General features: G+C 52.5%; 7 protein-coding genes across 7 annotated transcripts; 4 read left to right on the top strand and 3 right to left on the bottom strand.

Moving 5' to 3' along the window:
- Window positions 1–316: 316 nt before the first annotated feature.
- Window positions 317–1,390, top strand: ltaE (Low specificity L-threonine aldolase; the record flags this gene model as incomplete). Its single annotated transcript, XM_037322595.1, has 1 exon — window positions 317–1,390. One exon carries the CDS (start codon window positions 317–319, stop codon window positions 1,388–1,390), a length of 1,074 nt encoding a protein of 357 aa, XP_037179324.1.
- Window positions 1,391–1,543: 153 nt separating this feature from the next.
- Window positions 1,544–3,007, bottom strand: CGCA056_v007345 (uncharacterized protein; the record flags this gene model as incomplete). Its single annotated transcript, XM_037322594.1, has 1 exon — window positions 1,544–3,007. The coding sequence occupies one exon, from the start codon at window positions 3,005–3,007 to the stop codon at window positions 1,544–1,546; it is 1,464 nt and encodes a 487-aa protein (XP_037179321.1).
- A 935-nt stretch (window positions 3,008–3,942) lies between these two features.
- On the bottom strand, window positions 3,943–5,999 carry terD (FAD-dependent monooxygenase terD; the record flags this gene model as incomplete). The annotated part of the gene is made up of 6 exons (XM_037322593.1): window positions 3,943–4,025; window positions 4,077–4,193; window positions 4,267–4,414; window positions 4,486–5,373; window positions 5,428–5,616; window positions 5,670–5,999. 6 exons carry the CDS (start codon window positions 5,997–5,999, stop codon window positions 3,943–3,945), a joined length of 1,755 nt encoding a protein of 584 aa, XP_037179322.1.
- Window positions 6,000–7,658: 1,659 nt separating this feature from the next.
- ustP-6 (Peptidase S41 family protein ustP) lies at window positions 7,659–10,236 on the top strand (the record flags this gene model as incomplete). The annotated part of the gene is made up of 3 exons (XM_037322592.1): window positions 7,659–9,082; window positions 9,157–9,382; window positions 9,442–10,236. 3 exons carry the CDS (start codon window positions 7,659–7,661, stop codon window positions 10,234–10,236), a joined length of 2,445 nt encoding a protein of 814 aa, XP_037179319.1.
- Window positions 10,237–11,600: 1,364 nt separating this feature from the next.
- CGCA056_v007342 (uncharacterized protein) lies at window positions 11,601–12,413 on the top strand (the record flags this gene model as incomplete). The annotated part of the gene is made up of 1 exon (XM_037322591.1): window positions 11,601–12,413. The coding sequence occupies one exon, from the start codon at window positions 11,601–11,603 to the stop codon at window positions 12,411–12,413; it is 813 nt and encodes a 270-aa protein (XP_037179320.1).
- Window positions 12,414–14,241: 1,828 nt separating this feature from the next.
- Window positions 14,242–16,872, top strand: dur3-1-3 (putative urea active transporter 1; the record flags this gene model as incomplete). The annotated part of the gene is made up of 12 exons (XM_037322590.1): window positions 14,242–14,276; window positions 14,346–14,381; window positions 14,434–14,536; window positions 14,586–14,659; window positions 14,717–14,823; window positions 14,878–14,958; window positions 15,011–15,100; window positions 15,160–15,393; window positions 15,443–15,560; window positions 15,613–15,811; window positions 15,858–16,589; window positions 16,642–16,872. 12 exons carry the CDS (start codon window positions 14,242–14,244, stop codon window positions 16,870–16,872), a joined length of 2,040 nt encoding a protein of 679 aa, XP_037179317.1.
- A 195-nt stretch (window positions 16,873–17,067) lies between these two features.
- Window positions 17,068–19,493, bottom strand: CGCA056_v007340 (uncharacterized protein; the record flags this gene model as incomplete). The annotated part of the gene is made up of 2 exons (XM_037322589.1): window positions 17,068–18,595; window positions 19,360–19,493. The coding sequence occupies 2 exons, from the start codon at window positions 19,491–19,493 to the stop codon at window positions 17,068–17,070; spliced, it is 1,662 nt and encodes a 553-aa protein (XP_037179318.1).
- Between the last annotated feature and the right edge of the window lie 207 nt (window positions 19,494–19,700).

Here is a 19,700-nt window from a genome sequence, read left to right as displayed (position 1 = left end):
ATATCCGCCATCACGCCGCAAGTAGCCGTACTTTCATTTTAAAGTTTCGAGACACACGCGACATGTTCCTGTCAGTATTTTGTTGAGCATGAGCACCGACCCACCGGGTTCCCGCACTGACTAACGTAGCAGTTAGTAACCCGCTCGGATTTTATGTCATCGGACGATAATGCGTTCCACGGCGCTCCATGCCATCAGCAACACAAAATAATCAAGGTCAACATGTATATAGAAATTCCCCCGGGAGCTGCGGTTTGAGCACACAACCTCCCACCCTCTTCCATCATCTCCCTAATCAGCAACCCCCAAACCCACAATGCCCTCCCAATTCCCCGCGCCCACAGCGGCCCCCCGCTACAGCTTCCTCGACGACTACTCCGAAGGCGCGCACCCAGCCCTCCTCAAAGCCATCATCGCCACAAACACAACCCAAGAAACCGGCTACGGCGGCGACACCTGCTGCGAGGTCGCTCGCGGCCACATCCGGCGGCACCTCGGCCGCGCGGACGTGGGCATCTTCTTCGTGCCCAGCGGCACCTCCGCCAACGCAATCTCCATCGCCGCCTGCCTGCGCCCGCACGAGGCCGTCATCGCCGCGTCCTCGGGCCACATCGTCACGCGCGAGACGGGCGCCGTCGAGGCGTCCGGGCACAAGATCATCAACGTCCCCCCGCTGGACGGCGGCAAGCTCACGCCCGCGTCGATCCAGCGCGCCGTCGATGATAACTGGCACTTCCCGCACATGGCGAAGCCGAGGCTGGTGTACATCTCCAACGCCACGGAGATCGGGACGGTCTACTCGAAAGCCGAGCTCGCGGCGATCAAGCAAATATGCGAGGCAAACGGGCTGCTCCTGTTCCTCGACGGCGCGCGCATCGGCACCGCGCTGGCCAGCCCCGCCAACGACATGACGCTCCGCGACATCCTCGACCTCACAGACATCTTCTGGATCGGCGGCACAAAAAACGGCGCCCTCCTCGGCGAGGCCGTGGTCGTCAAAGACGCAAGATTAGCCTCCGAGTTCGAGTTCTACGTGAAGCAGCACGGCTCGCTGCTGGCCAAGAGCCGCGTCATGGGCGCGCAGTTCGCGGAGCTCTTCCGTGAGGAGCTGTACTTCGACCTCGCGCGGCAGGCGAACCTGTGCGCGGCGCGGCTGTCAGCGGGGATTGCGGGTGCGGGGTTCAGCGTGTACGCGGTGACGCAGACGAACCAGGTGTTTGCGGTGCTGCCGGTGGGCTTGATCGCGGCGCTGCAGGAGCGGTTTGTGTTTTATGTGTGGGAGAAGAGAGGCGATGGGGAGGCGGTTGTGAGGTTGCTTACGACGTGGGCGACGGAGGTGGGGGAGGTTGAGAGGTTTGTGGGCGTGGTTCAGGGGTGGGGGAAGGCTTGAGATGAATGAAAGCGATTGATCAATTTTATGAATGACAAAAATACAAGACTAATGCCATGATATCAACATCTGCCCCCCCCCCCCCCCCCCCCGTCCGCTGGTATTATCTTAATGCAGGATCCTCAAAAATAACTCCATCAGCAATGAAGCATGTTAATCCCACTGCAGCACCGGCACATAAGGACACCTGACAGGCCTTCTACCAACCATCCGGAAAGTGTATCCTCGAAACGCGGTGTAGTAAAGTATGTCAGTCAGACCAGGGAACTCATCTGCAGCGCGCGCCAGCCAAACAACACTGTCGTCCCATCCGTTGGTCCTATCTGGAACGCAAAGGAAGACCCTCTTCAGGGTTCGAGGCAGGCTTGAAACGAAGCGCTCCGGCGGGCCAATGATCCAAGGCAGCGTGTGGGAGTTTGCCGGTTGAGATGCTGCGGGACGCCTCTCACTGCCTCCAGCTACGGCATCCAGATCAACCCAGAGACTTTCCAGAACGTCGAATCCCCGCAGAGCGTCGATTAAAGTGTCGGAGGTGGAGGATCCGGGGAGGTAGTTATTGCCGCCGACGGGCAGGAATCTGAGGCAAAGTGTTCGGAGGGTTTTGCCATGGCAGGCTCCCAGAACGGCGACGACTTGAGAAGGCAGGGAGAGACTCGGTGTCCGTCCACTGGTGACGCTGTACTTGAATGTTGAAAGGGGTGCACAACGACGGAGGATGATTTCTAGCCCCTTAGGAGCGAACGTGCTGTCGCTGAGAATGAGCGCGGTGACGTTGTCCAGGACGCCCAACAAAAAAGAGAATGGATTGTATCTCCATTCTAAGGTGCTCGTTTTCGAGTTCATTGTGTCGATGTAGAGATGTTTGACGGGTCCCAATCTCATCAGGAAGTCCAGATCATGACTGACTAGACCGCTCGCTTTGGACCCCCTAAGAGAAATGGCCTTTAGCTGGGAGAGGTTCGGGATGAACTCGCGAGGGGACCACCCGTACCCATTGATCCTAGGTCTGAGTAGGTCTGAGTCCCTCACATCGACGCCAATGTCCTCCAGATTAGTCATCTGCGCCATGACGATCTTGACGAGGATGCCGTAGCGCCTGATAGACGCGTTCCGATTAGACTTCTCCTCATAGGTGGATAGAAAGCCGGAGAGCCAGTCAGGCTGCGGCATCTTCCCATAGTTGCAGAGCACCTTGAGCCTCGCATCCTCGTAGTCCAGACGCAAGTCCTTGATCGCCATGAGAATGGGCAGCGTGTTGTCGGGACCAAGGTCCAGCGGACCGGGATCACGCCGTGATATGCAGACATAGAGCTGTTTGACTGCGAGGGCGAGCTCCGGGGCTGACTTGAAGAGCTTCAGGAGGTTGAAGAGCTCATGAAAGGAGTCACGGATGATGAGCGTGCGGTGGAGGAGACCGCGGTGCATGATGACGTTCCGGAAGTATCGGCTGGTTACAGAGAGGTCTCTGAGAGATCGCCATTCAAGCAGGAGGACCCTGTCAATGGGGTTGTTCTCATGACTGGCCTTGGCGAAGCGGTCTCTCATCGGGTGCATCGGGCGGATGTAGTCGCATATCATCTCGATCAACTCAGACGGCAGACTGGTGAGGCGAGCCATTTTTGCGTTGACCAATGGCGACAGCTGGTGGGTGACACTGAAGTTACAGGATGCCACAGAAGGCGAGGATGGATTGCTTGAGCGAGTAGTTGCTATTGTCGTCCAGAGTCGCAATGAATGGCACAAACGCGATGAGGACTAGAGCAGCAGCTGTTGACTTCAGATTTCATCAAGATGCCGGCTTGATATACTTTAATCTCACCTGTTTAGAGCAAAGACGTATTGCTCAGTCGTCCAAATTCAATACCTAGTCATGGAAGCGTTAATAAAGTTGTTTGGGTTCTCTAGAGCATAAAGCTGCGGAGTACACATAAAGCAGGTATACAAAGCCTTTTCCCCATACCTTTCTGCTGGCAGCCATGCAGAACACAGGAATTCACTTTCATTGACTTGACTTGGAGAAATAATAGAAACGTTTCAAAATGCTGTAGTCAAGATTGAACTTATTCCTCCAAAGCGGTCCCAAAACTCTTCGCGAAATCATTGGACAAACCAGCCCAGATGGGTGGCTGCTAAAAGATTTCGCAACTTCACTAGAGCCACTGAAGGCGGTCGGGGCATGAAAAAGGAGGCTTTGTAAAAGGCTGTAATGGATGCTCTCTTTCGTTGAAAGGTTCTTTGCATGCTTTCTACGCCGGCTCTTGTCACCGAAGTGTTACAGTTAGCTCACAGATGAATATCAACGACAGAAGACAAAGTGTTTTCAAAATATCCTAATGATGCTCGAGCTCAGTGAGGCACCAAAGGTAAGACGAAAGGATTCCACGCCTTTTATACCTGAACTCATCCCTATTGCTCAAGATTGTAGCTGAAGTTCGAAGACATGAAAACTCAGTATAAAATCTTTTAACAGCCAATGAATGCCCCAGTCCCAACCAATCGGCTGTGGAGTCGAAGATTATTTCGATAGGCGCTCCAAGAAAACGTCATAGTTCTCAATCTTTCGAGGGGATGGTAGGGTCCATGAAGAATTTAACGATGTCTTCTGCTCGCCCCAATGGGCATATCAAAGAGACGTCTTGAGGCCTTCTCAGCTGATGAATGAGGGGTAGAGACCTGGCTCACTTACATTGGTCTGGACGGACGAGGACCACAGCCCCAACTGCAGCATCGACGCCGTATTTGGCGTAAGCTTCGCCATGACCAGCATGATAACTCTGGTCATCAACGAAGACGTCCTGGAGACCTAAGCATTGGATAGCTCTCGTCAGCGAAATGGAGCCTTGATGGACACAAGTATGTGGTGTTGATGGACTTACGTCGCACTCCTCCATGTCCTGTGTTTGGCATGAAGAAGCTGGGAATCTTCCTCTCATCCAGCTTTTTCCGGTCAGACTTGAGCAACAACACTGGGTGAAAACGTTCAAGAACCAAGCGTTCCAGAGCAGCGGCCAGTTCTGAGGTAGCCTGGTATGATGATTAGAATATCAATGGGTCCTTGACAAAGGTCGTGTTGGCCGACACATCGCTCAGCCTACCTGTAACAAACGAGCCGCGCCTTCTGCATTGTTGATATCTCCCCCGAAAACAACCACGTGCCATCGAGAATCAGACTGCAAGGCCCTCGCCAATTGCATAACCCGGGCATCAAAAACGCGGACTACTTGCGCGCTCGGAAATCTCATTCCCACGCGCACACCCGATGCCAGCTTATCAGCCTCGCTTGGCCGAATCAGAATTGAGGGCTTGTACTCTATTGCGAGCCCGGCTGTGTATCTCCCTGATTTGATGAAATAGTCCTGAAAGTCTTCCGCGGTGACACCATGTTCCTTCCGATACGATGATGAGAAAAGGTTGGTGAAGTGGCGATCGAACTCAATCAAATCGTTGGCGGTTTCTTGCCGCTCGGAGACATATGTCTCCAATATCGCGGGATCGTTCTCCATTTTTATCACAGCCGCGAGCTTCCATCCAATATTGTACCCATCTTGAAGACTCACATTCATACCCTGGCCAGCTTTCGGGGAATGGGTGTGACATGCGTCCCCAGTCAGGAACACACGGTGGTCTTTGGTGAAGTTGTTTGCGAGGCGTTGGCCGATAGAATACGCGGAGAACCACGAAGTTTCTACAATGTCCACCGTATACGGGCTGAATATCTGGTCAACCCGATGCTTCACCTTGTCAGGTTTGACGTCGCTTGCCGCCCAGCCAGGCATCTCCATGTAGAAGCGAACTTTCTCGTCTCCTTCTCGCGGGATGATGACGAGGTTGCCCGCTGGAGATTGCAGAACGCACTTCTTGCGGATGTCAGGAAAGTCTGTTTTGGCAAAGACGTCCATCACGGCCCAGACGGCGTCGGTGCTGTCCCCGACCATCTTGAACCCCAGTGATTTTCTGACGGAGCTGTGGGCACCGTCGCAACCCTTGAAGAACCTAATTAGCAACCCAATTAGGTGTCGCAATGGTTGGAGTCGTACCAGGGCATATTTCGCTCGATACGTGCGCTCAACTCCGTTTTCTACCGCCTTGACCGTGACGCAATGAGCCTTTCGATCCTTGGCTAACTGGCTGTCTACCTCGACACTCTGGACGTCGCTGCCATACTGGATATGAGACTGACCAGATACGCGTTCGATGTCTTTTATCATGAATTCGTTGATGCGGGCCTGAGTGTCTCATTAGCCCTGTTCTTAAAGCTCTTCATGGAAAACATGCGTACTTGATTCAGGATAACATGGGGCAGCCAACTGAGCCCCGGCTCCGTGTCCGGCTCTAGGTGGGATCTCCGGATCCCGCCGTTACCGTCCGGAGTCCAAAATGCGAGCTCCAGAACATGGTACGCTTCTTTCAACAAATCCTCCGACAACCCCAGACTCTCCATAATCTCGACTGTCCGGCACTGCACGCCGTCGGCTTGGCCTTGCTGGAGCGGACCCTCCCGGCGCTCGAGGATCTTGAATTTGACCCCGCAACGAGCTAGCCAGACCGCTGCGCAGAGGCCCGCTGACCCGCTACCGCAGATAAGAACGTCGACTTCTTCGTCGGGCATGGTGGTTAGCTGTGTCTAAGAATCCACAATCGAGAAAGATTGTCACAAAAGAGGCAATGATGCAGGGGATTTGAACACGAAGCGAGTTGACTACTATCAATTTGACCCAGTCAACGGCTCCATCGGGATGACCGGGCGATGCCGAGGGCGGGGTTAAGTCAATCTCCCCGATCGGATTGCCGCGCGGGGTGATCACTGATCATGGCGCAACGGGTTTCTTTGTCTTTCATGACCCGCGAAGATCTGTTGAATGATCAGGTCGGATAATGCCAGCGAATGAATTGTCGTACTACGGCCGCAGATGAGATCGACGTAGGTAAACTGCCGATTGAATACGAGGAATGTTCTGCCCGCAATAAGCTCGGGTCGTAATCAAAGGCTATTGTCAAGCTTAGTGAGCCTCAACCTTCTTTAAGTTGACGACTTTCTTTCCCAATTGGCTACGAACACAACGCGATCTATATTTTCCAAAACCTATGCATAACTGAGTCTTGCCGGGGTACTTACCACGCCTTCTATTCTTTCGGTAATCAGTTCTGACGAACATTGACAGTGTGGAGGCTACTACCTACGGAGGTATGATCTGCCTTATCGCGGGTCCCCTGATCCTTATCACCCAATATCTGTTATCACAACGGCAAATCGTACATAGTCTGTTCCGATCCCTTGCTTTCCAGAAGTGTTGGGACGGTTGGTCTCCTTACTTTCATGAGGTCATAGAAGCCTGATGCCCCCACAGAAGCGGATGTTATCACACGAATCCAATGCAAAGGATTCTAATATTTACTGTTGGAAACTTGGCGTCAGCACTACGTCCCCGGCAATTGATCCCCTCAACACCTTGGCGATTTATCTTGGCGATTGAGATACCGCACTCTTGGTCGGCAAGAAGCCTTGCAACCATGCCGACAGGCACTGCAACCTGAGCATCTGTGCCTCAATTGCGGAGGGCAGGCAGGGGTGATGGCGCCAACGCCACGTTCAAATGATGATCGGCCCGGGGGAGACGCATTGCAGAATCGGCTTGGTCGCAGAGGCCACCCTCAGCCCCTCTCCTTGCCTAGAACGTCAAACTTCTCAATGCAGAAATCCCATGTCGCTGTTCTTGAGAGATTTGATCTTGAGGGATACAGTGGCGATGAAATGGCGTACAAACTTGGTATAAAACAACAATTTTCCACAGACAACAATGGTTGGCGTTGCGTGATGAGGGGCTTAACGGCGTGTCTTGCCAACGGCCCCAACTAGTGGTGAGGTTCTTATGTTAAGTCGAATGAGGAAGGTGATAGTACTAGCTTGGGCCTTTTGTTAAGAACAGTCAGTGAGAACTGTGGAATTCGGGACCGCGGGCCAGTTCTGGGCGTTTTCCGCCGAACCCCTGTCGCGTTGCAGTGCTGCTACTGCAGAGGGGATATTACCATGACACCACGAGATGGTCTGCATGTTGCTATCTGCAGGCCAAGGAAGGAAGGTAAACAGATGGACTTTTGCCCGGTGCAGCAGCGCCGCATGCATGGCAGGGCATATAAAAGCGACTCTCATGCCTCCCGGACAGTGCTCCATGAGCTGCTCGCCATCTTGTTCTGCTTGCACTCTGCAGTGGATCAGCTCAGCCATTCGTTGTTTTCGGTCTCGTCAGACTGAATATCAAACACAGCCATGAAGTTCTCTCTGGCTGATAGCAGCGCTGTTGTGCTTGCTCTGGCAACTCAGCTTGCCAGTGCGGCCGATTGCAATGCCGACAACTGTCTCCGCGCTCTGAGGGCCACTCAGACTCCGGGTCGCCTTGAGACTGCGCGCGCTTTCTGTGCCACTTTCACGGCTGGCACAGTTGCACCCACTGCCACTCCGGCCTTTGCTCTCGACAACTGCAAGGCCAACCAAGTTGGCAATGCTGAGGTCCGCATCTCAAGCGCCTGCTCCTGCATTGCTGCGCCGTCGACCACCACCAGCGTGGGTACTCCCACTGGGGCTGCTTGCTCTGCAGTCAGCGCTTCATGGGCCGCTCAGCTCGCAGCAACCGCTACGCCGACTGTGGAGGCCAAGCTTGCCTACGACTGCATCAACTCTGCGCCTCTGAACAAGGCGGCGGCTCTCAAGTTCATCGACGAGCTGAAGCCGTACCTGGAGTGGCAGTCCGACTTGGCTTTCTTGAAGGACCCCCCTGCCGACTACTTCTTCCCGCCCCACGATCTCTTCGGTGCTCTCGACAAGGTCCGTGCCGGTATCGAGGCTGACCAGTACCCCAACGAATACTCCTGGCAGCAGGACATGTTCATCAATGTCTTCGGACCCGGCCACGACGGACACTTGTACGTTTACTCAGATATTCTCACCAACGCCATTGAGTGGCAGAGACCCTATGGTCTTGTCTCGATCAGCGAGGACGGCAGCTCCACGCCGGTTATCAAGATCTACGAGGACATCATCTCAACCCCCGACACCGCTTCCGCTCTGAAGTTCATCAACGGTGTTGATGCGGTCAAGTTCATCGAGGACCTCATCTTCAAGGTCACTGGCAACCAAGATGCCGATTCTGCCTACAACTCCATGTTCTACGAGAAGGCCTACGGAGCCGTCGGAGGCACGGGCTACTTCAAGCGGGGCGGCCGTACTCGTTACGTCTACCCTGGCGAGGTGACGTCCTTCACCTTCGAGAACGGCACCTCTGTCGAGCTTTCCAACGTTGCCAGGCTCAAGGGCAATTGGACCGGCGTCGTCGACGGCACCACATTCTTCAAGAAGTTCGCCCCCGGCGCCGTCGCCGCCAAGGAGGCCGCCCCTACCACTAGCGCCACGCCGACTAGCTCCGCCGCTCCCGCTGCCACCCCTACTGGAGTTCCCGGCTACCCTGCCCCTGTCATCATCAGCAGCGACGAGATCGTTTCCGGTTACTTCATTGATCAGCCGGGCTTCGAGGATGTCGCAGTCTTGGCTATGCTCTCTTTCTCACCCGAGGACCCTCCTGAGTTCCAGAGGGTTGTTCAAGACTTCTTCGCGGCTGCTGTCCGCGCTGGAAAGACCAAGCTCGTCGTCGATGTACAGGTTAATGGCGGTGGCTACATCTTCCAGGGCTATGACACGTAAGTGACCCCCCGTTTTTCAGGTTGAAGCACTTCAGCTTGATGAGAAGGGTGTTGCTTACATATTTTCACAGATTTCGACAGATCTTCCCCGATATCGTCCAGGAGGGCACTGGCCACTGGCGCTACTCCCCTGGCTTCAAGGCCGTCTCGGAAGTGTTCTCCAAGAACTGCGAGGGATATGACCCCGAGACAGCTTCTGACGAACTGATTCAACAGTGCGAAGCTGTTTACAACTGGGGCTATGACCTGGACAGAAACCTGGACAAGTTCACTTCCTACTCGGACAAGTTTCCTCCGGTAAGTTCTAATCCGCACATATGTGAATCGATTTTCAAATGCTAACATGACCATTCAAGGCCGTGTACAAGAACGACCAGTACACAGACCTCATTCAGTGGGACTTCAACAACCCCCTAGACACCACCAACACCACTTACGGTATTGGATACGACATCACTGGTTACGGCTCTCGCAAGAACTTCACCAGGCCTTTCGGCGGACCTGAGAACATTGTTCTCCTCTTTGACGGCTACTGCGCCTCGACTTGCACCCTGTTCTCTCAGTTCATGAAGTGGGATGCCGGAGTTAAGAGCATCGCCATGGGTGGCCGTCCTGAAATCAAGGGCAAGATCCAGGGCGTCGGCGGCGTCAAGGGCTCGCAGAGCTACGGCTTCAGCAGCGTCTACGGCTACACGCAACTCGCAAAGGAAAATACCGAGGACCCCGCCCTGATTGCGGAGCTCGACCGCTTCACGACTTATGTCACCTCCCGTTCCTCGGCCGCCGGTGTCAACGTCAAGGACGAAATTCTCCGCCAGAACTGGGATGATGGCACCCCCGCGCAGTTCATCGCCGAGTACTCCGACTGCAGACTCTTCTGGGAGGCCAGCATGCACACCGACATCACCAACCTCTGGAAGGCTGCCGCTACTGCCGCTTTCAAGGGTGGAAAGTGCGCCTTTGGCGGCATTGACTACGCCTCCACCGGATCAGCTACGAAGCGTACTGCTGAGCGTCCGGCGCCCTTCAACAGGCCTCGCATCGGTATCCCGAAGGGTGTGCCGAAGCGCGTGCCTGTGGCCAAGCGCGATGTCGACGCCCCTAAGCCGTGGACGTTCGAGGCCAACCAGCTCATGGTTGCTGAGAACTAAGGCGGGATATGCTCAAACTCGAACAAGTAATACAGTAATTTAATAATATTAGTTATTAAGAGTATTGATGATTAACACCAAATTGTCATTGAATACACCTTCGCAAGTGGCTGTTCAAGTGTTATACGTGAGTCAAACAATGCAGAGCGATCAGCCTTCTTCCTGAACCTTTAACAGCCGAACGGCGAACGTTCACATGGCCGCGACTGCCGTGTGATAAATGAAGCTCAATCCTCATACCTCCTTCTCCGAGATACATTGAGCTCGAGATAAAGTCAGAAATAAACGATGTCCTTTTCATTTCAGATGGGCAGTGAAATATTTGATAGTCAGCGTCACTTCCGCCAATCTTCTATTGGGCGAGCATCGTGACTAATGTTTGTTAGCTTTCCCTTAGGCCATCAATCCGAATTCCCCAAAACCGTTTCCCCAAACCCTCAAATAGAATTTCAATATCAGTCATCGGTCGTGGGCTTGAATAGAGGATGGTCGTTAGCGGTGGTGGCCTCTCATTTTCCCTGTGAAACTACGATATCAATCGCACCAAAAACGGCCTTGAATGCGCTCGTGACAGTTGACAAGACTTGAAAGGTCGACAACTTCTTATGTCGTATCGTATTGCGACTCATCTTGAGCGGGTTATTGCCTCCAGCGCTCAACTACTTTTCCGTTGCTGGTTCACTCGCGACGTGCAATGACGTGGTGTTTCAAGTTACCTTATCATCAAAGTTGTCGATGTGCATCACGGTTTAGATCTAATTCGGTAGAAGGTGTGCTAGAAACAAATGACATCACTGAGCCCGACAAATGGGGAAGACTTCGCATATGGCAGATTCGCAAGAGCTGAGGGCTGGCTGGGCTTCCACGTATTGCCAAGAGGCAGGGGTTTGAGAATCATTGCAATCAAGCTCATTCCTGAGTGCGACGCCACAACACGACCTGCATATTGACGCCTTAGTGCTGACGTACCCGACCTTGAAATGTCTAACATCGCTCAACTGGGCATGATGCTCGCGCATGTCCCATCTCGACCGGGCGCAAAGCTCCTACTAGCGGCTAATCGTTTTCAAGATATTTTGGATGATCTGCCTTATCTCCCTTATCCCCTAGACCGGAAAGATCCAGCTTGCCCATGGTTGAAGAGCTGAATCAAAGAAAGGAAGAAATTGCACCATAATTTAAAACCGTTATTAATCCACTCGTTGAGCCAATGCTCCAGGCATCTACTCTCCCGGCGGTAAATCCAGACCTCTCAACTCCCCGATCAAGCTTTCAAACCCCTGGCGAAGTCGTCCCAACAAGGCTCATCGCCAACCCAACGGTTGATCTTATGTTCTCCTGTACTGCTTCTCACCACCACCAATATGAGAAGCACTATTATCACATGGCTTCTCGCCGTATTCCCTATCGCCACAGCCCTTCCGAATTCCACCGTTGAAGTCGACCTCCTCTTTCCCCGCGAAAACGCGACTTACACCCTCAATTCCACGGGCATCCCCGTCTTGCTGTCCATCCATAACCCCTCCACAGCTAACGCTTACGGCTGGACGTTCTACTGGGAAATATTTAAACAGCCGCATCCCGACCTGGATTGGCGTCTCCCCGTGAACAGTATCTCCGCGCAGTTTGGGAACACAACTCGCTGGCCGGACAACCCGCATCTGATCACCGCCACGACAGGTCCCCTCGAGGCGGGGACGCACACCTTCCACTGGAACCTCCAAGGCGGCCCTTGGTGCAAGTTCGAACCAGGTGCTGGAAATTCATTCAGCAGTGTGCTGCATGTCGGCGGCGGGACGTTCGAGTTTGTGGTCGCGGACGGCACGGCGGCAGCACCTGTACTTGCTGGTGTTTGCGGCGAGCCGGCAGGAATGATGAACTATGCCTCCGCGACTACATTCGCGAATGAATTGATACCGGGGATGGGGGATCGAACAATGACGTGCGGCGTTACAATGAGGGTCACTGCGACGGCGGAAAGTTGCAAAGCTACACTTGACCACGGACAGGCGAAGAGCGTGTCAAGTTTGATGGGGTGGGGGGAGTTTGCGACTTCGTCGGCGACGACATCGCCCACGGCCACTGGTGGTACTGACTCAAGCGAGGCGCGTGTTGTCTCGGTGCCAGTCCGGTCATTGAGTCTGATGATGGCTTATATGCTTGTGCATATTGTCTGAGTTATGGAAATGGTTTTGAGGATGGTAATGCTTGCGGCTATGATGGTTCTTAGTTCGCATTCAAGCGTTTCGTGGAGTTTTATTGATTGTGGTACCATTGAAACTATTGGCTTGACTGACTACTCATTGCATCGGTCGTCACTATCTATACACGGCAATTTCACCAAAAGAACGTCGTTGGTAATTGACGCACTTTGAACTCACGGAAACGTGCTCATTACTAAGGCCAAATAGCCAGGCTAGGCTCACTCTCCGGAACTTGCTCCGGAGGGTATCCACTAGCTCTGCTTGATCGGCCCCACCTAGATCGGAACACCATGAATACTTGCCCGGTCGCAGACACCGATTTCTCCGGCCACAGCTCCCTCACCTTGCCAAGGAATGGCTCGGTCTACGTGTCTTGACGGTTTGAGCTTTTACTCAGGTTGTTTGCAACTTGATTTGTGGCCAAATTTAACGCCTCAACGACTCTGACTCTGTGGTCAGCAACTCGAAATCTTATGGCGACATTAGAGAAGCAGGAACGGACCAGCGTTAAATGGGCCGGCTGCTGCTTCGACGAGTCCGGAGACCCTCCTGTCCAGATATGATCATAACGGGACACTGAAATTTGAAAGGAAACGTCCCATACAGAGCTCGAGCGGAGCGGAATCCTGGGGAAAATGTGGACTGTTGCCCGCCGGCGAGCGCCAAGTGCCAAGTCGCCGGCGGCAAATACGACCATAGCTGCATGCCCGATTCCGTGGTGTTGATTTATCACAAGCGTCGACTATGACGAGCCACAGTTCTACTTGTCCTTCCGTGTCTCTGGATACGATGCGGCTTCTACTAGCTCTTTTGACTTGAAATTTCACTTCTGAAAAACAACGTTCACCGGATTCATGAATTCAAGGGGATTGTGCGGGCTCAACCGCCAGGTGTTGGCGGTGTTGGCAAAGGGCGACAGCGGCCCAGCATTTAGAGCGCCCAAACGGACAAGTTTCCATCATTTCAAATTTCAGGAGAGTATTTTCGGGTTTTCAAGCTTGTAGAATCTTTACGTTTTAAAATCGCGATTGTCACATAATCTGCTTGAACAAAAAGCCCAGCCGAACGAAGAGCTTATCTCCAATTGATATCTGATTGGGAATTGATAAGGGGACCTGACGTCCAAGAAATACTAATACCTTGGCCGCCCGGGTTCTAGCCAGTGAGCATCTAACACTGAACTCTCGGCTGCTGGCCACGTCTCGCCAAAGGAAGTGAGGATCCGCAAGCGAGCAACAAGCATTTTTTAGAACCAGAATGGCTCCGGAGGTTCGCCAGATGATCCAAGGGTCAAGATCAAATTGCTCTATTCTTTTTACGGAGAAAAGGTCCAACGACTCCCAGGGGATATGGCCTAGGATCATCACCCACGCCGCCCTCGTGGGGCACCTGCACTTCCATGGATCCTTAAGGCGACGTCAGCGGGTCGGTCACTTCTGGGCAGTTCCCCACGATGTCGTTTGTCACTGGCCTTATCTCTTGGGTGAATCCATTACTCCGATAGATTGGAATAGCATGTCTTGGCTGAGGATGTTTATCTCTTTGCCCAGCATTAGCATTGGGGCGGCTGCATTGAGTTTCAGTGGCGGCTGATATCAGCGGCTTTGGCCCGTCGGCGGTGCAGGATCAGTCTGAGACGGCTGTATATAGACGAACGGATGTCCTCGGATGCAGGCAAAGGATTTCGACCGCGTAAATGCAAAGAAGTAAGATATCTCTTGCTCTCGTTTGATGCTAGCGTCACGAATTCGACACGTCGTTGTTTCTTGCCGCCTTCGCTAGTGAGCGTCCATGAGAGAGCATGGACTCGACTCCGGTTCTCCACCAAGGCTGGGGGTACGTCACACACTACAGTCTTTCTCGTCCGTCACACAAACTAGCCTTGACTGACATGTGATATGACAGCTATGGCCTAATGATCGGTCTCGGATTCCTTTTCGCGTAAGCCCGCGTATTGATATTGTTGTCGGTCACCAACTAAGCATCACCTCAGAGTGCTCATGATTGTTATCACGTGGGCGTTGAAGAGATACAATTATGAACTACAAACTTCCGAGATGTTCACCACTGCGGGCCGATCACTCAAGTCTGGCTTGGTACGTGGTAAGCAGTCGGGCGAAGGGATGATTAGCTAACTTGTAATAGGTTGCGTCTTCCGTGCTGTCAACCTGGACGTGGGCTGCAACCCTGCTGCAAAGCACTGCGGTCGCATACAAGTAGTGCGTCCTTGACCTCTTCCTTCGACATGAATTTTCACAGCTCATTAAAAAACACAGTGGTGTCTCTGGTCCGGTCTGGTACGCCTCCGGAGCCACGGTCCAAATCATCCTATTTGCGACGCTCGCGATCGAGCTGAAAAGACGAGCGCCAAATGCCCACACATGTATGATGCTGGAAGCTAAATGACGGCGCACTGTTTGCTGATCAACCCCAACAGTCCTAGAGGTAGTAAAGGCGAGATATGGTCCGGTTACGCACTGCGTATACATCGTATTTTGCTGCTTCTGTAACATTCTTGGTAAGCCTTGTAACAAGTATCATGGCAGGACTGAGCTAAGTCTAGACCCCAGTGACGGCGATGCTGCTCACCGGAGGATCAGCTGTGATCCAGAACCTTACTGGCGCTCCAGTAGCTGCTTCAGTTTTTCTCTTCCCCATTGGTAAGCACGCTTTGTTTGAAACGCAGCATACGGTGTGCTTGATGCTCATACATGAACAGGCGTCGTGGTGTATACACTTTTCGGCGGTATCAAAGCGACCTTCATCACGGACTACATCAACGGACTCGTCATCCTCATTATCATTTTCGTATTTGCGTTCGCAGTGTACTCGACGAACGACATTTTGGGCTCGCCGGGACGTGTGTGGGAAATCCTGACGGATTTGGCTGCTGAGCGGCCCTTGTCTGGCAATGCTGGCGGCAGTTATCTGACAATGAGATCACAGGGTGGAGGTATGCAAACATTCACGCTGACACCAGTAGATGACTGACAAGCTTTTAGTCGAGTTTTTCATCATCAACCTGTGCGGAAACTTTGGCACTGTGTTCCTCGATAACGGGTACTACAACAAGGCAATTGCAGCATCCCCGGTTGATGCACTGCCAGGATACGTCATGGGGTAAGGCCACCGCAATATGGGCCGACAGTTGTAGGCTAATTCGTTGTGACAGTGGAGTAAGTTGGTTCGCCGTTCCTTGGTTGACGGCGACAACCATGGGTCTTGCTGGACTGGCTCTGGAAAGATACGACATCTGGCCCTCATTCCCAAACCGGATGCCCGCAGCCGATGTCGATGCGGGCTTGGTTCTCCCAACAGTTGCCGTTGCTCTGCTTGGAAAAGGCGGCGCTATTGCAACCCTCATTCTCGCGGTAAGTATCACCCATCTCTCAAAGAACACGGGCTGACAGGACCAAGTTTATGGCCATCATGTCGACTTACAGCTCCGAACTCATCGCAATCTCGTCAATATGCACTTACGACATTTACAAGACGTACATCAACCCCGCGGCAACTGGCAAGCAACTCATGCGCATCAACTACATCGGTATGGCCGCGTTTGCCCTTGTTATGGCTGGTCTGGCGACCGGGTTCAACTACATTGGGATCTCTATGGGCTATCTGTACCTCATGATGGGTGTCATCATCTCCTCGGCTGTTCTCCCCGCAACTTTGACGCTCCTTTGGTCAGGCCAGTCCTGGGCTGCGGCAACCTTCAGCCCTATCATCGGCTTCGTCTTGTCCATGACGGCATGGCTAGTCACGACGAAGATCAAGTACGGCGAGCTGAGTGTTGAGACGACTGGAGCAAACACTCCAATGCTGGCTGGAAATCTCACTTCGCTACTCTCTCCTGTTGTCTTCATTCCACTTCTCACCTTCATCCCCCCCTTCAAGCATCAGAAGTACGACTGGCAAAGCATGCTCAACATCCGCAAGGGAGACGACCATGAGATTGTAGATGCTGCAAATGTTGACTTGGAGAACATGACTGGAAGAGCCCATGCTGTCGACAGCAACGTAGACGAGAGGGTAAAATTGGATCGTGCCGCAAAGATTGCCCGCTGGCTTACCGTCGTTGTAACCCTTGTTCTACTAATACTCTGGCCGATGCCGTTGTATGGCAGTGGTTATGTGTTCAGCAAGCAGGTATGTAAACGTTTCTTCCTTCTTATTATACATCGAACTAACGCTTGCAAAGTTCTTCACCGGATGGGTCGTGGTCGGCATTACCTGGCTTTTTGCTTCAGTCATCATGGTTGTATTCTTACCCATATTTGAATCTCGGAGTACAGTCATACGTACCACGCGAATGATGTTCAAAGATCTACTCGGTATGCGCGGCGGGAAGGTGATTAGCGAAGGTCACTCTCCTGGATCAAGAACACCACCGGAGCCTGCAAGTATGGCAAAGATGGAGCTCAAATCTTGACAAACAGGGGCATAACATAACACAAGGCGCATACCAAAGAGGCTTTGCATTTCTGCAGACGTATCATGGAAAACACATAGATCCTGTACAATGTCTTTTCGGTTACATACAATAGTCCCAAAATCCCGCAATCATGCCACACTCGTAACGCAATGCTTATCGGACAAATGCCTGCCCTTCTGCGAGTACATATGTCTACTGCCACACAGAAGACCGAATGTAAGTGTGCCTGGATGCTCCGTGACTGAAATCTGAGCCCACCCTGTCCACGGTGTCATTTATTGCGCAATGTAGCGCAATTTCCTCAAGTTCTGGAAACGACAGTCCCCCTTGATTGCTGATAAGCCAATCCACGGAATTCTCCTGCCCCCGAGAGACCCCATAGAATAACGTTCTCTTGAGGGTACGAGGAAGCGTAAAGAAGAAGTGATTGGGCTGCGGGTCGTACCAGCTGGGATGATTGCCATTGGCCGTCTCATCCACCGCAAGACCATGGGGGGTGTTTGAGTTGTCGATAGATCCAAGATCAATCCACAGGCTCTCAAGGTTGTTGAATGATGCAAGCGTTGAGATCTCACCCGAGCCCCGAATTCGATTAAATACGTCGATGCATAGAGTACGGAGAGACCTCGCATGTCTGCTCTGTAGGGCTTGAACGACAATACCGGGAGGTATGGCGAGGACGGAATAGTGAGACACTATGTATCTGAAGACCGATACAAGAGTGCAATGGTCGAGCATCCTGGCAAGTTCCTGCTCGTTAACCGGGCATCCGTTCAGTGTGATGTTCGTCAAGTCTTGAAACTTGGGGCCGGAGAAGTGGAAGCGTGAAAGCTTCATGTATAGAGGGAGGCCCTCTGCTTCGACGTAAAGGTTTCTGACGGGGCTCAAATCTACAACCAGGTCAAAATCATGGCAAAACAATAAGCCCCCCCCAAGATGGAGTCGAGGCCAGTTGCTGCAGTTTTCGAGTCTCACGGCCACGGACCGGAGATTGGGCAGACTCAGGCCTTTGAAAAAGGATGTAGAAGGCGGCTCCATCCCTCTAAAGACTCTGCTTAGCGTCTTGATGCCAATGTCTTCGACGTTGGTCATGTTGGCCAGAATGACTCTTGCAAGGAGACTAGTCCACTCGCATTGAAGATTGTCACTCGGGACCGGCGCTTTTGAGGATGATAATGCCGCTGGATACTGTACATTGCACGCTGTAGCCATCTTCAACACGAAGTCTAGGTGATATTGCTGAGGCGGTGGCGCTGAACCATACTTGGGGTAGACCTCGAAGGAAAGACCCATGTAGAGCATTCGTACCGCAGGACCAATTGCAGGATTCTTCTTCAGACTCCAGAGAAGGGAGACGACGCGCCAAAATGAATCGCCTTTGACAATGATTGTTCGGTAGAGACAGCCGCTGTCGGCGATACGGCGCCTCATTCGTCTGTTGGTGACTGAGAGACGTTCTATCGTACGCCAATCGTGTTGTAACGTGTCGTAAACCGTGCCAAAGTCGTACGTCACTCTGCTTGCGAGCACCTCATGCATTGGCCGAATTGGACGAAGAAAGGAGCAAATCATAAAAATGAGCTCAGGAGGAAGCTCGTCAAGTGCAGGTGTTCCCAGCCCCGTACGCAGAGACAGGGAACTGATGGCTTTGGCGCATTCGACATCATCTGGCTGTGTCCTGCCAGACACCATCAGTTCTTCCGACATTGTCCAGAGGAAGCTGGTTGTAAATCAGAGGGTGAAAGAGTGGGTTGCCACAGCTGTTTATCAGAGATGGAAGGATTCCAGATGAACTCTCAGTTAACTCAATTGGCTCTGAGCTCTTGGGCCAGTTAAGTAGGGCAAAGCTGGCGCGACCGATGCTTAAAGAAGAAGCTAGACCCACGATTCATTCTCGGTGATACATTCAAAGGGAGAAAGATGGAGAGCCTTCGTGCGTTCTTCGCGGAAAGCCATAGCAAAAAGCCTCTTCAGCCTGATGACTCGATCTTCAGACCACCTTTTCAAGGCTTTCACCAAGACTTTTCGTGTTCTATCATCTGGAAATGGTAAGAACTGCAAGAATATGATCATAATTAACCCTTTCACATTCATTTGGACTTCTTCACTCTTTGCTAGAATCTTTACCTGATGTGAAAGTCTAAAAAAAGATTCCCTGTGCCTGGTCGATTCATTTCATTTTATTGTGTCAACGTGCAAGTACTTAGTAGTCAAAATTCCAAGCTGCATATTTGCCTTTGATGACCACATATTTTCCTCCAGACATGATCGCATATCAATCCTTTCCAGCTCTGTGATTCAAGTATCTCAGAATGTGCTCAACCTCAGCATCGGCGGCCTCAAGAATATGAGTGGGGGCCAAATCGCGGGCTCCACCCGATTTGGCCGCCATGTTTAGCCGTCAACGTGCACCTGAGATTCAATCAGCACGGGAAGCAAAGAAGACATGGCAAGGGACGTAAACATTGAGCCATATGAACTTACTTTCCTTCTACTCTCATTGCAACGAGAGAGGAATCTGTGTTGAGTCCCTGTGCCATTTTCACCGAAGCAATGTCTTCAACAGGAGCGACAGTCTCATCCTCAATGATACCCCTGACTTTCAGCGCCAGCGCCATCGCGGCATATATTTCATCCCATGCGATGCTACCAGAAGCTGCCAGATAATAGCCATTCCTGCCGTGCCCGATGTTTTTGCCTTCGAGTATGGACCGCAGGATCTGCAGATACAGTGCTGTAATGTCGCTGATATGGCACACCGGCCAGGTCTGGGAAACTCGTCAAAACCCCTTCCCGTATCTCAAGAGATGAGCTTTACTCACAGG

This window comes from Colletotrichum aenigma, assembly GCF_013390185.1.
Source record: "Colletotrichum aenigma strain Cg56 chromosome Unknown KSG_Cg56_contig04, whole genome shotgun sequence".
Taxonomy (NCBI): domain Eukaryota; kingdom Fungi; phylum Ascomycota; class Sordariomycetes; order Glomerellales; family Glomerellaceae; genus Colletotrichum; species Colletotrichum aenigma.
Note: the sequence above shows the minus strand (reverse complement) of the source record. Positions and strands in the feature narration are given on the sequence as shown.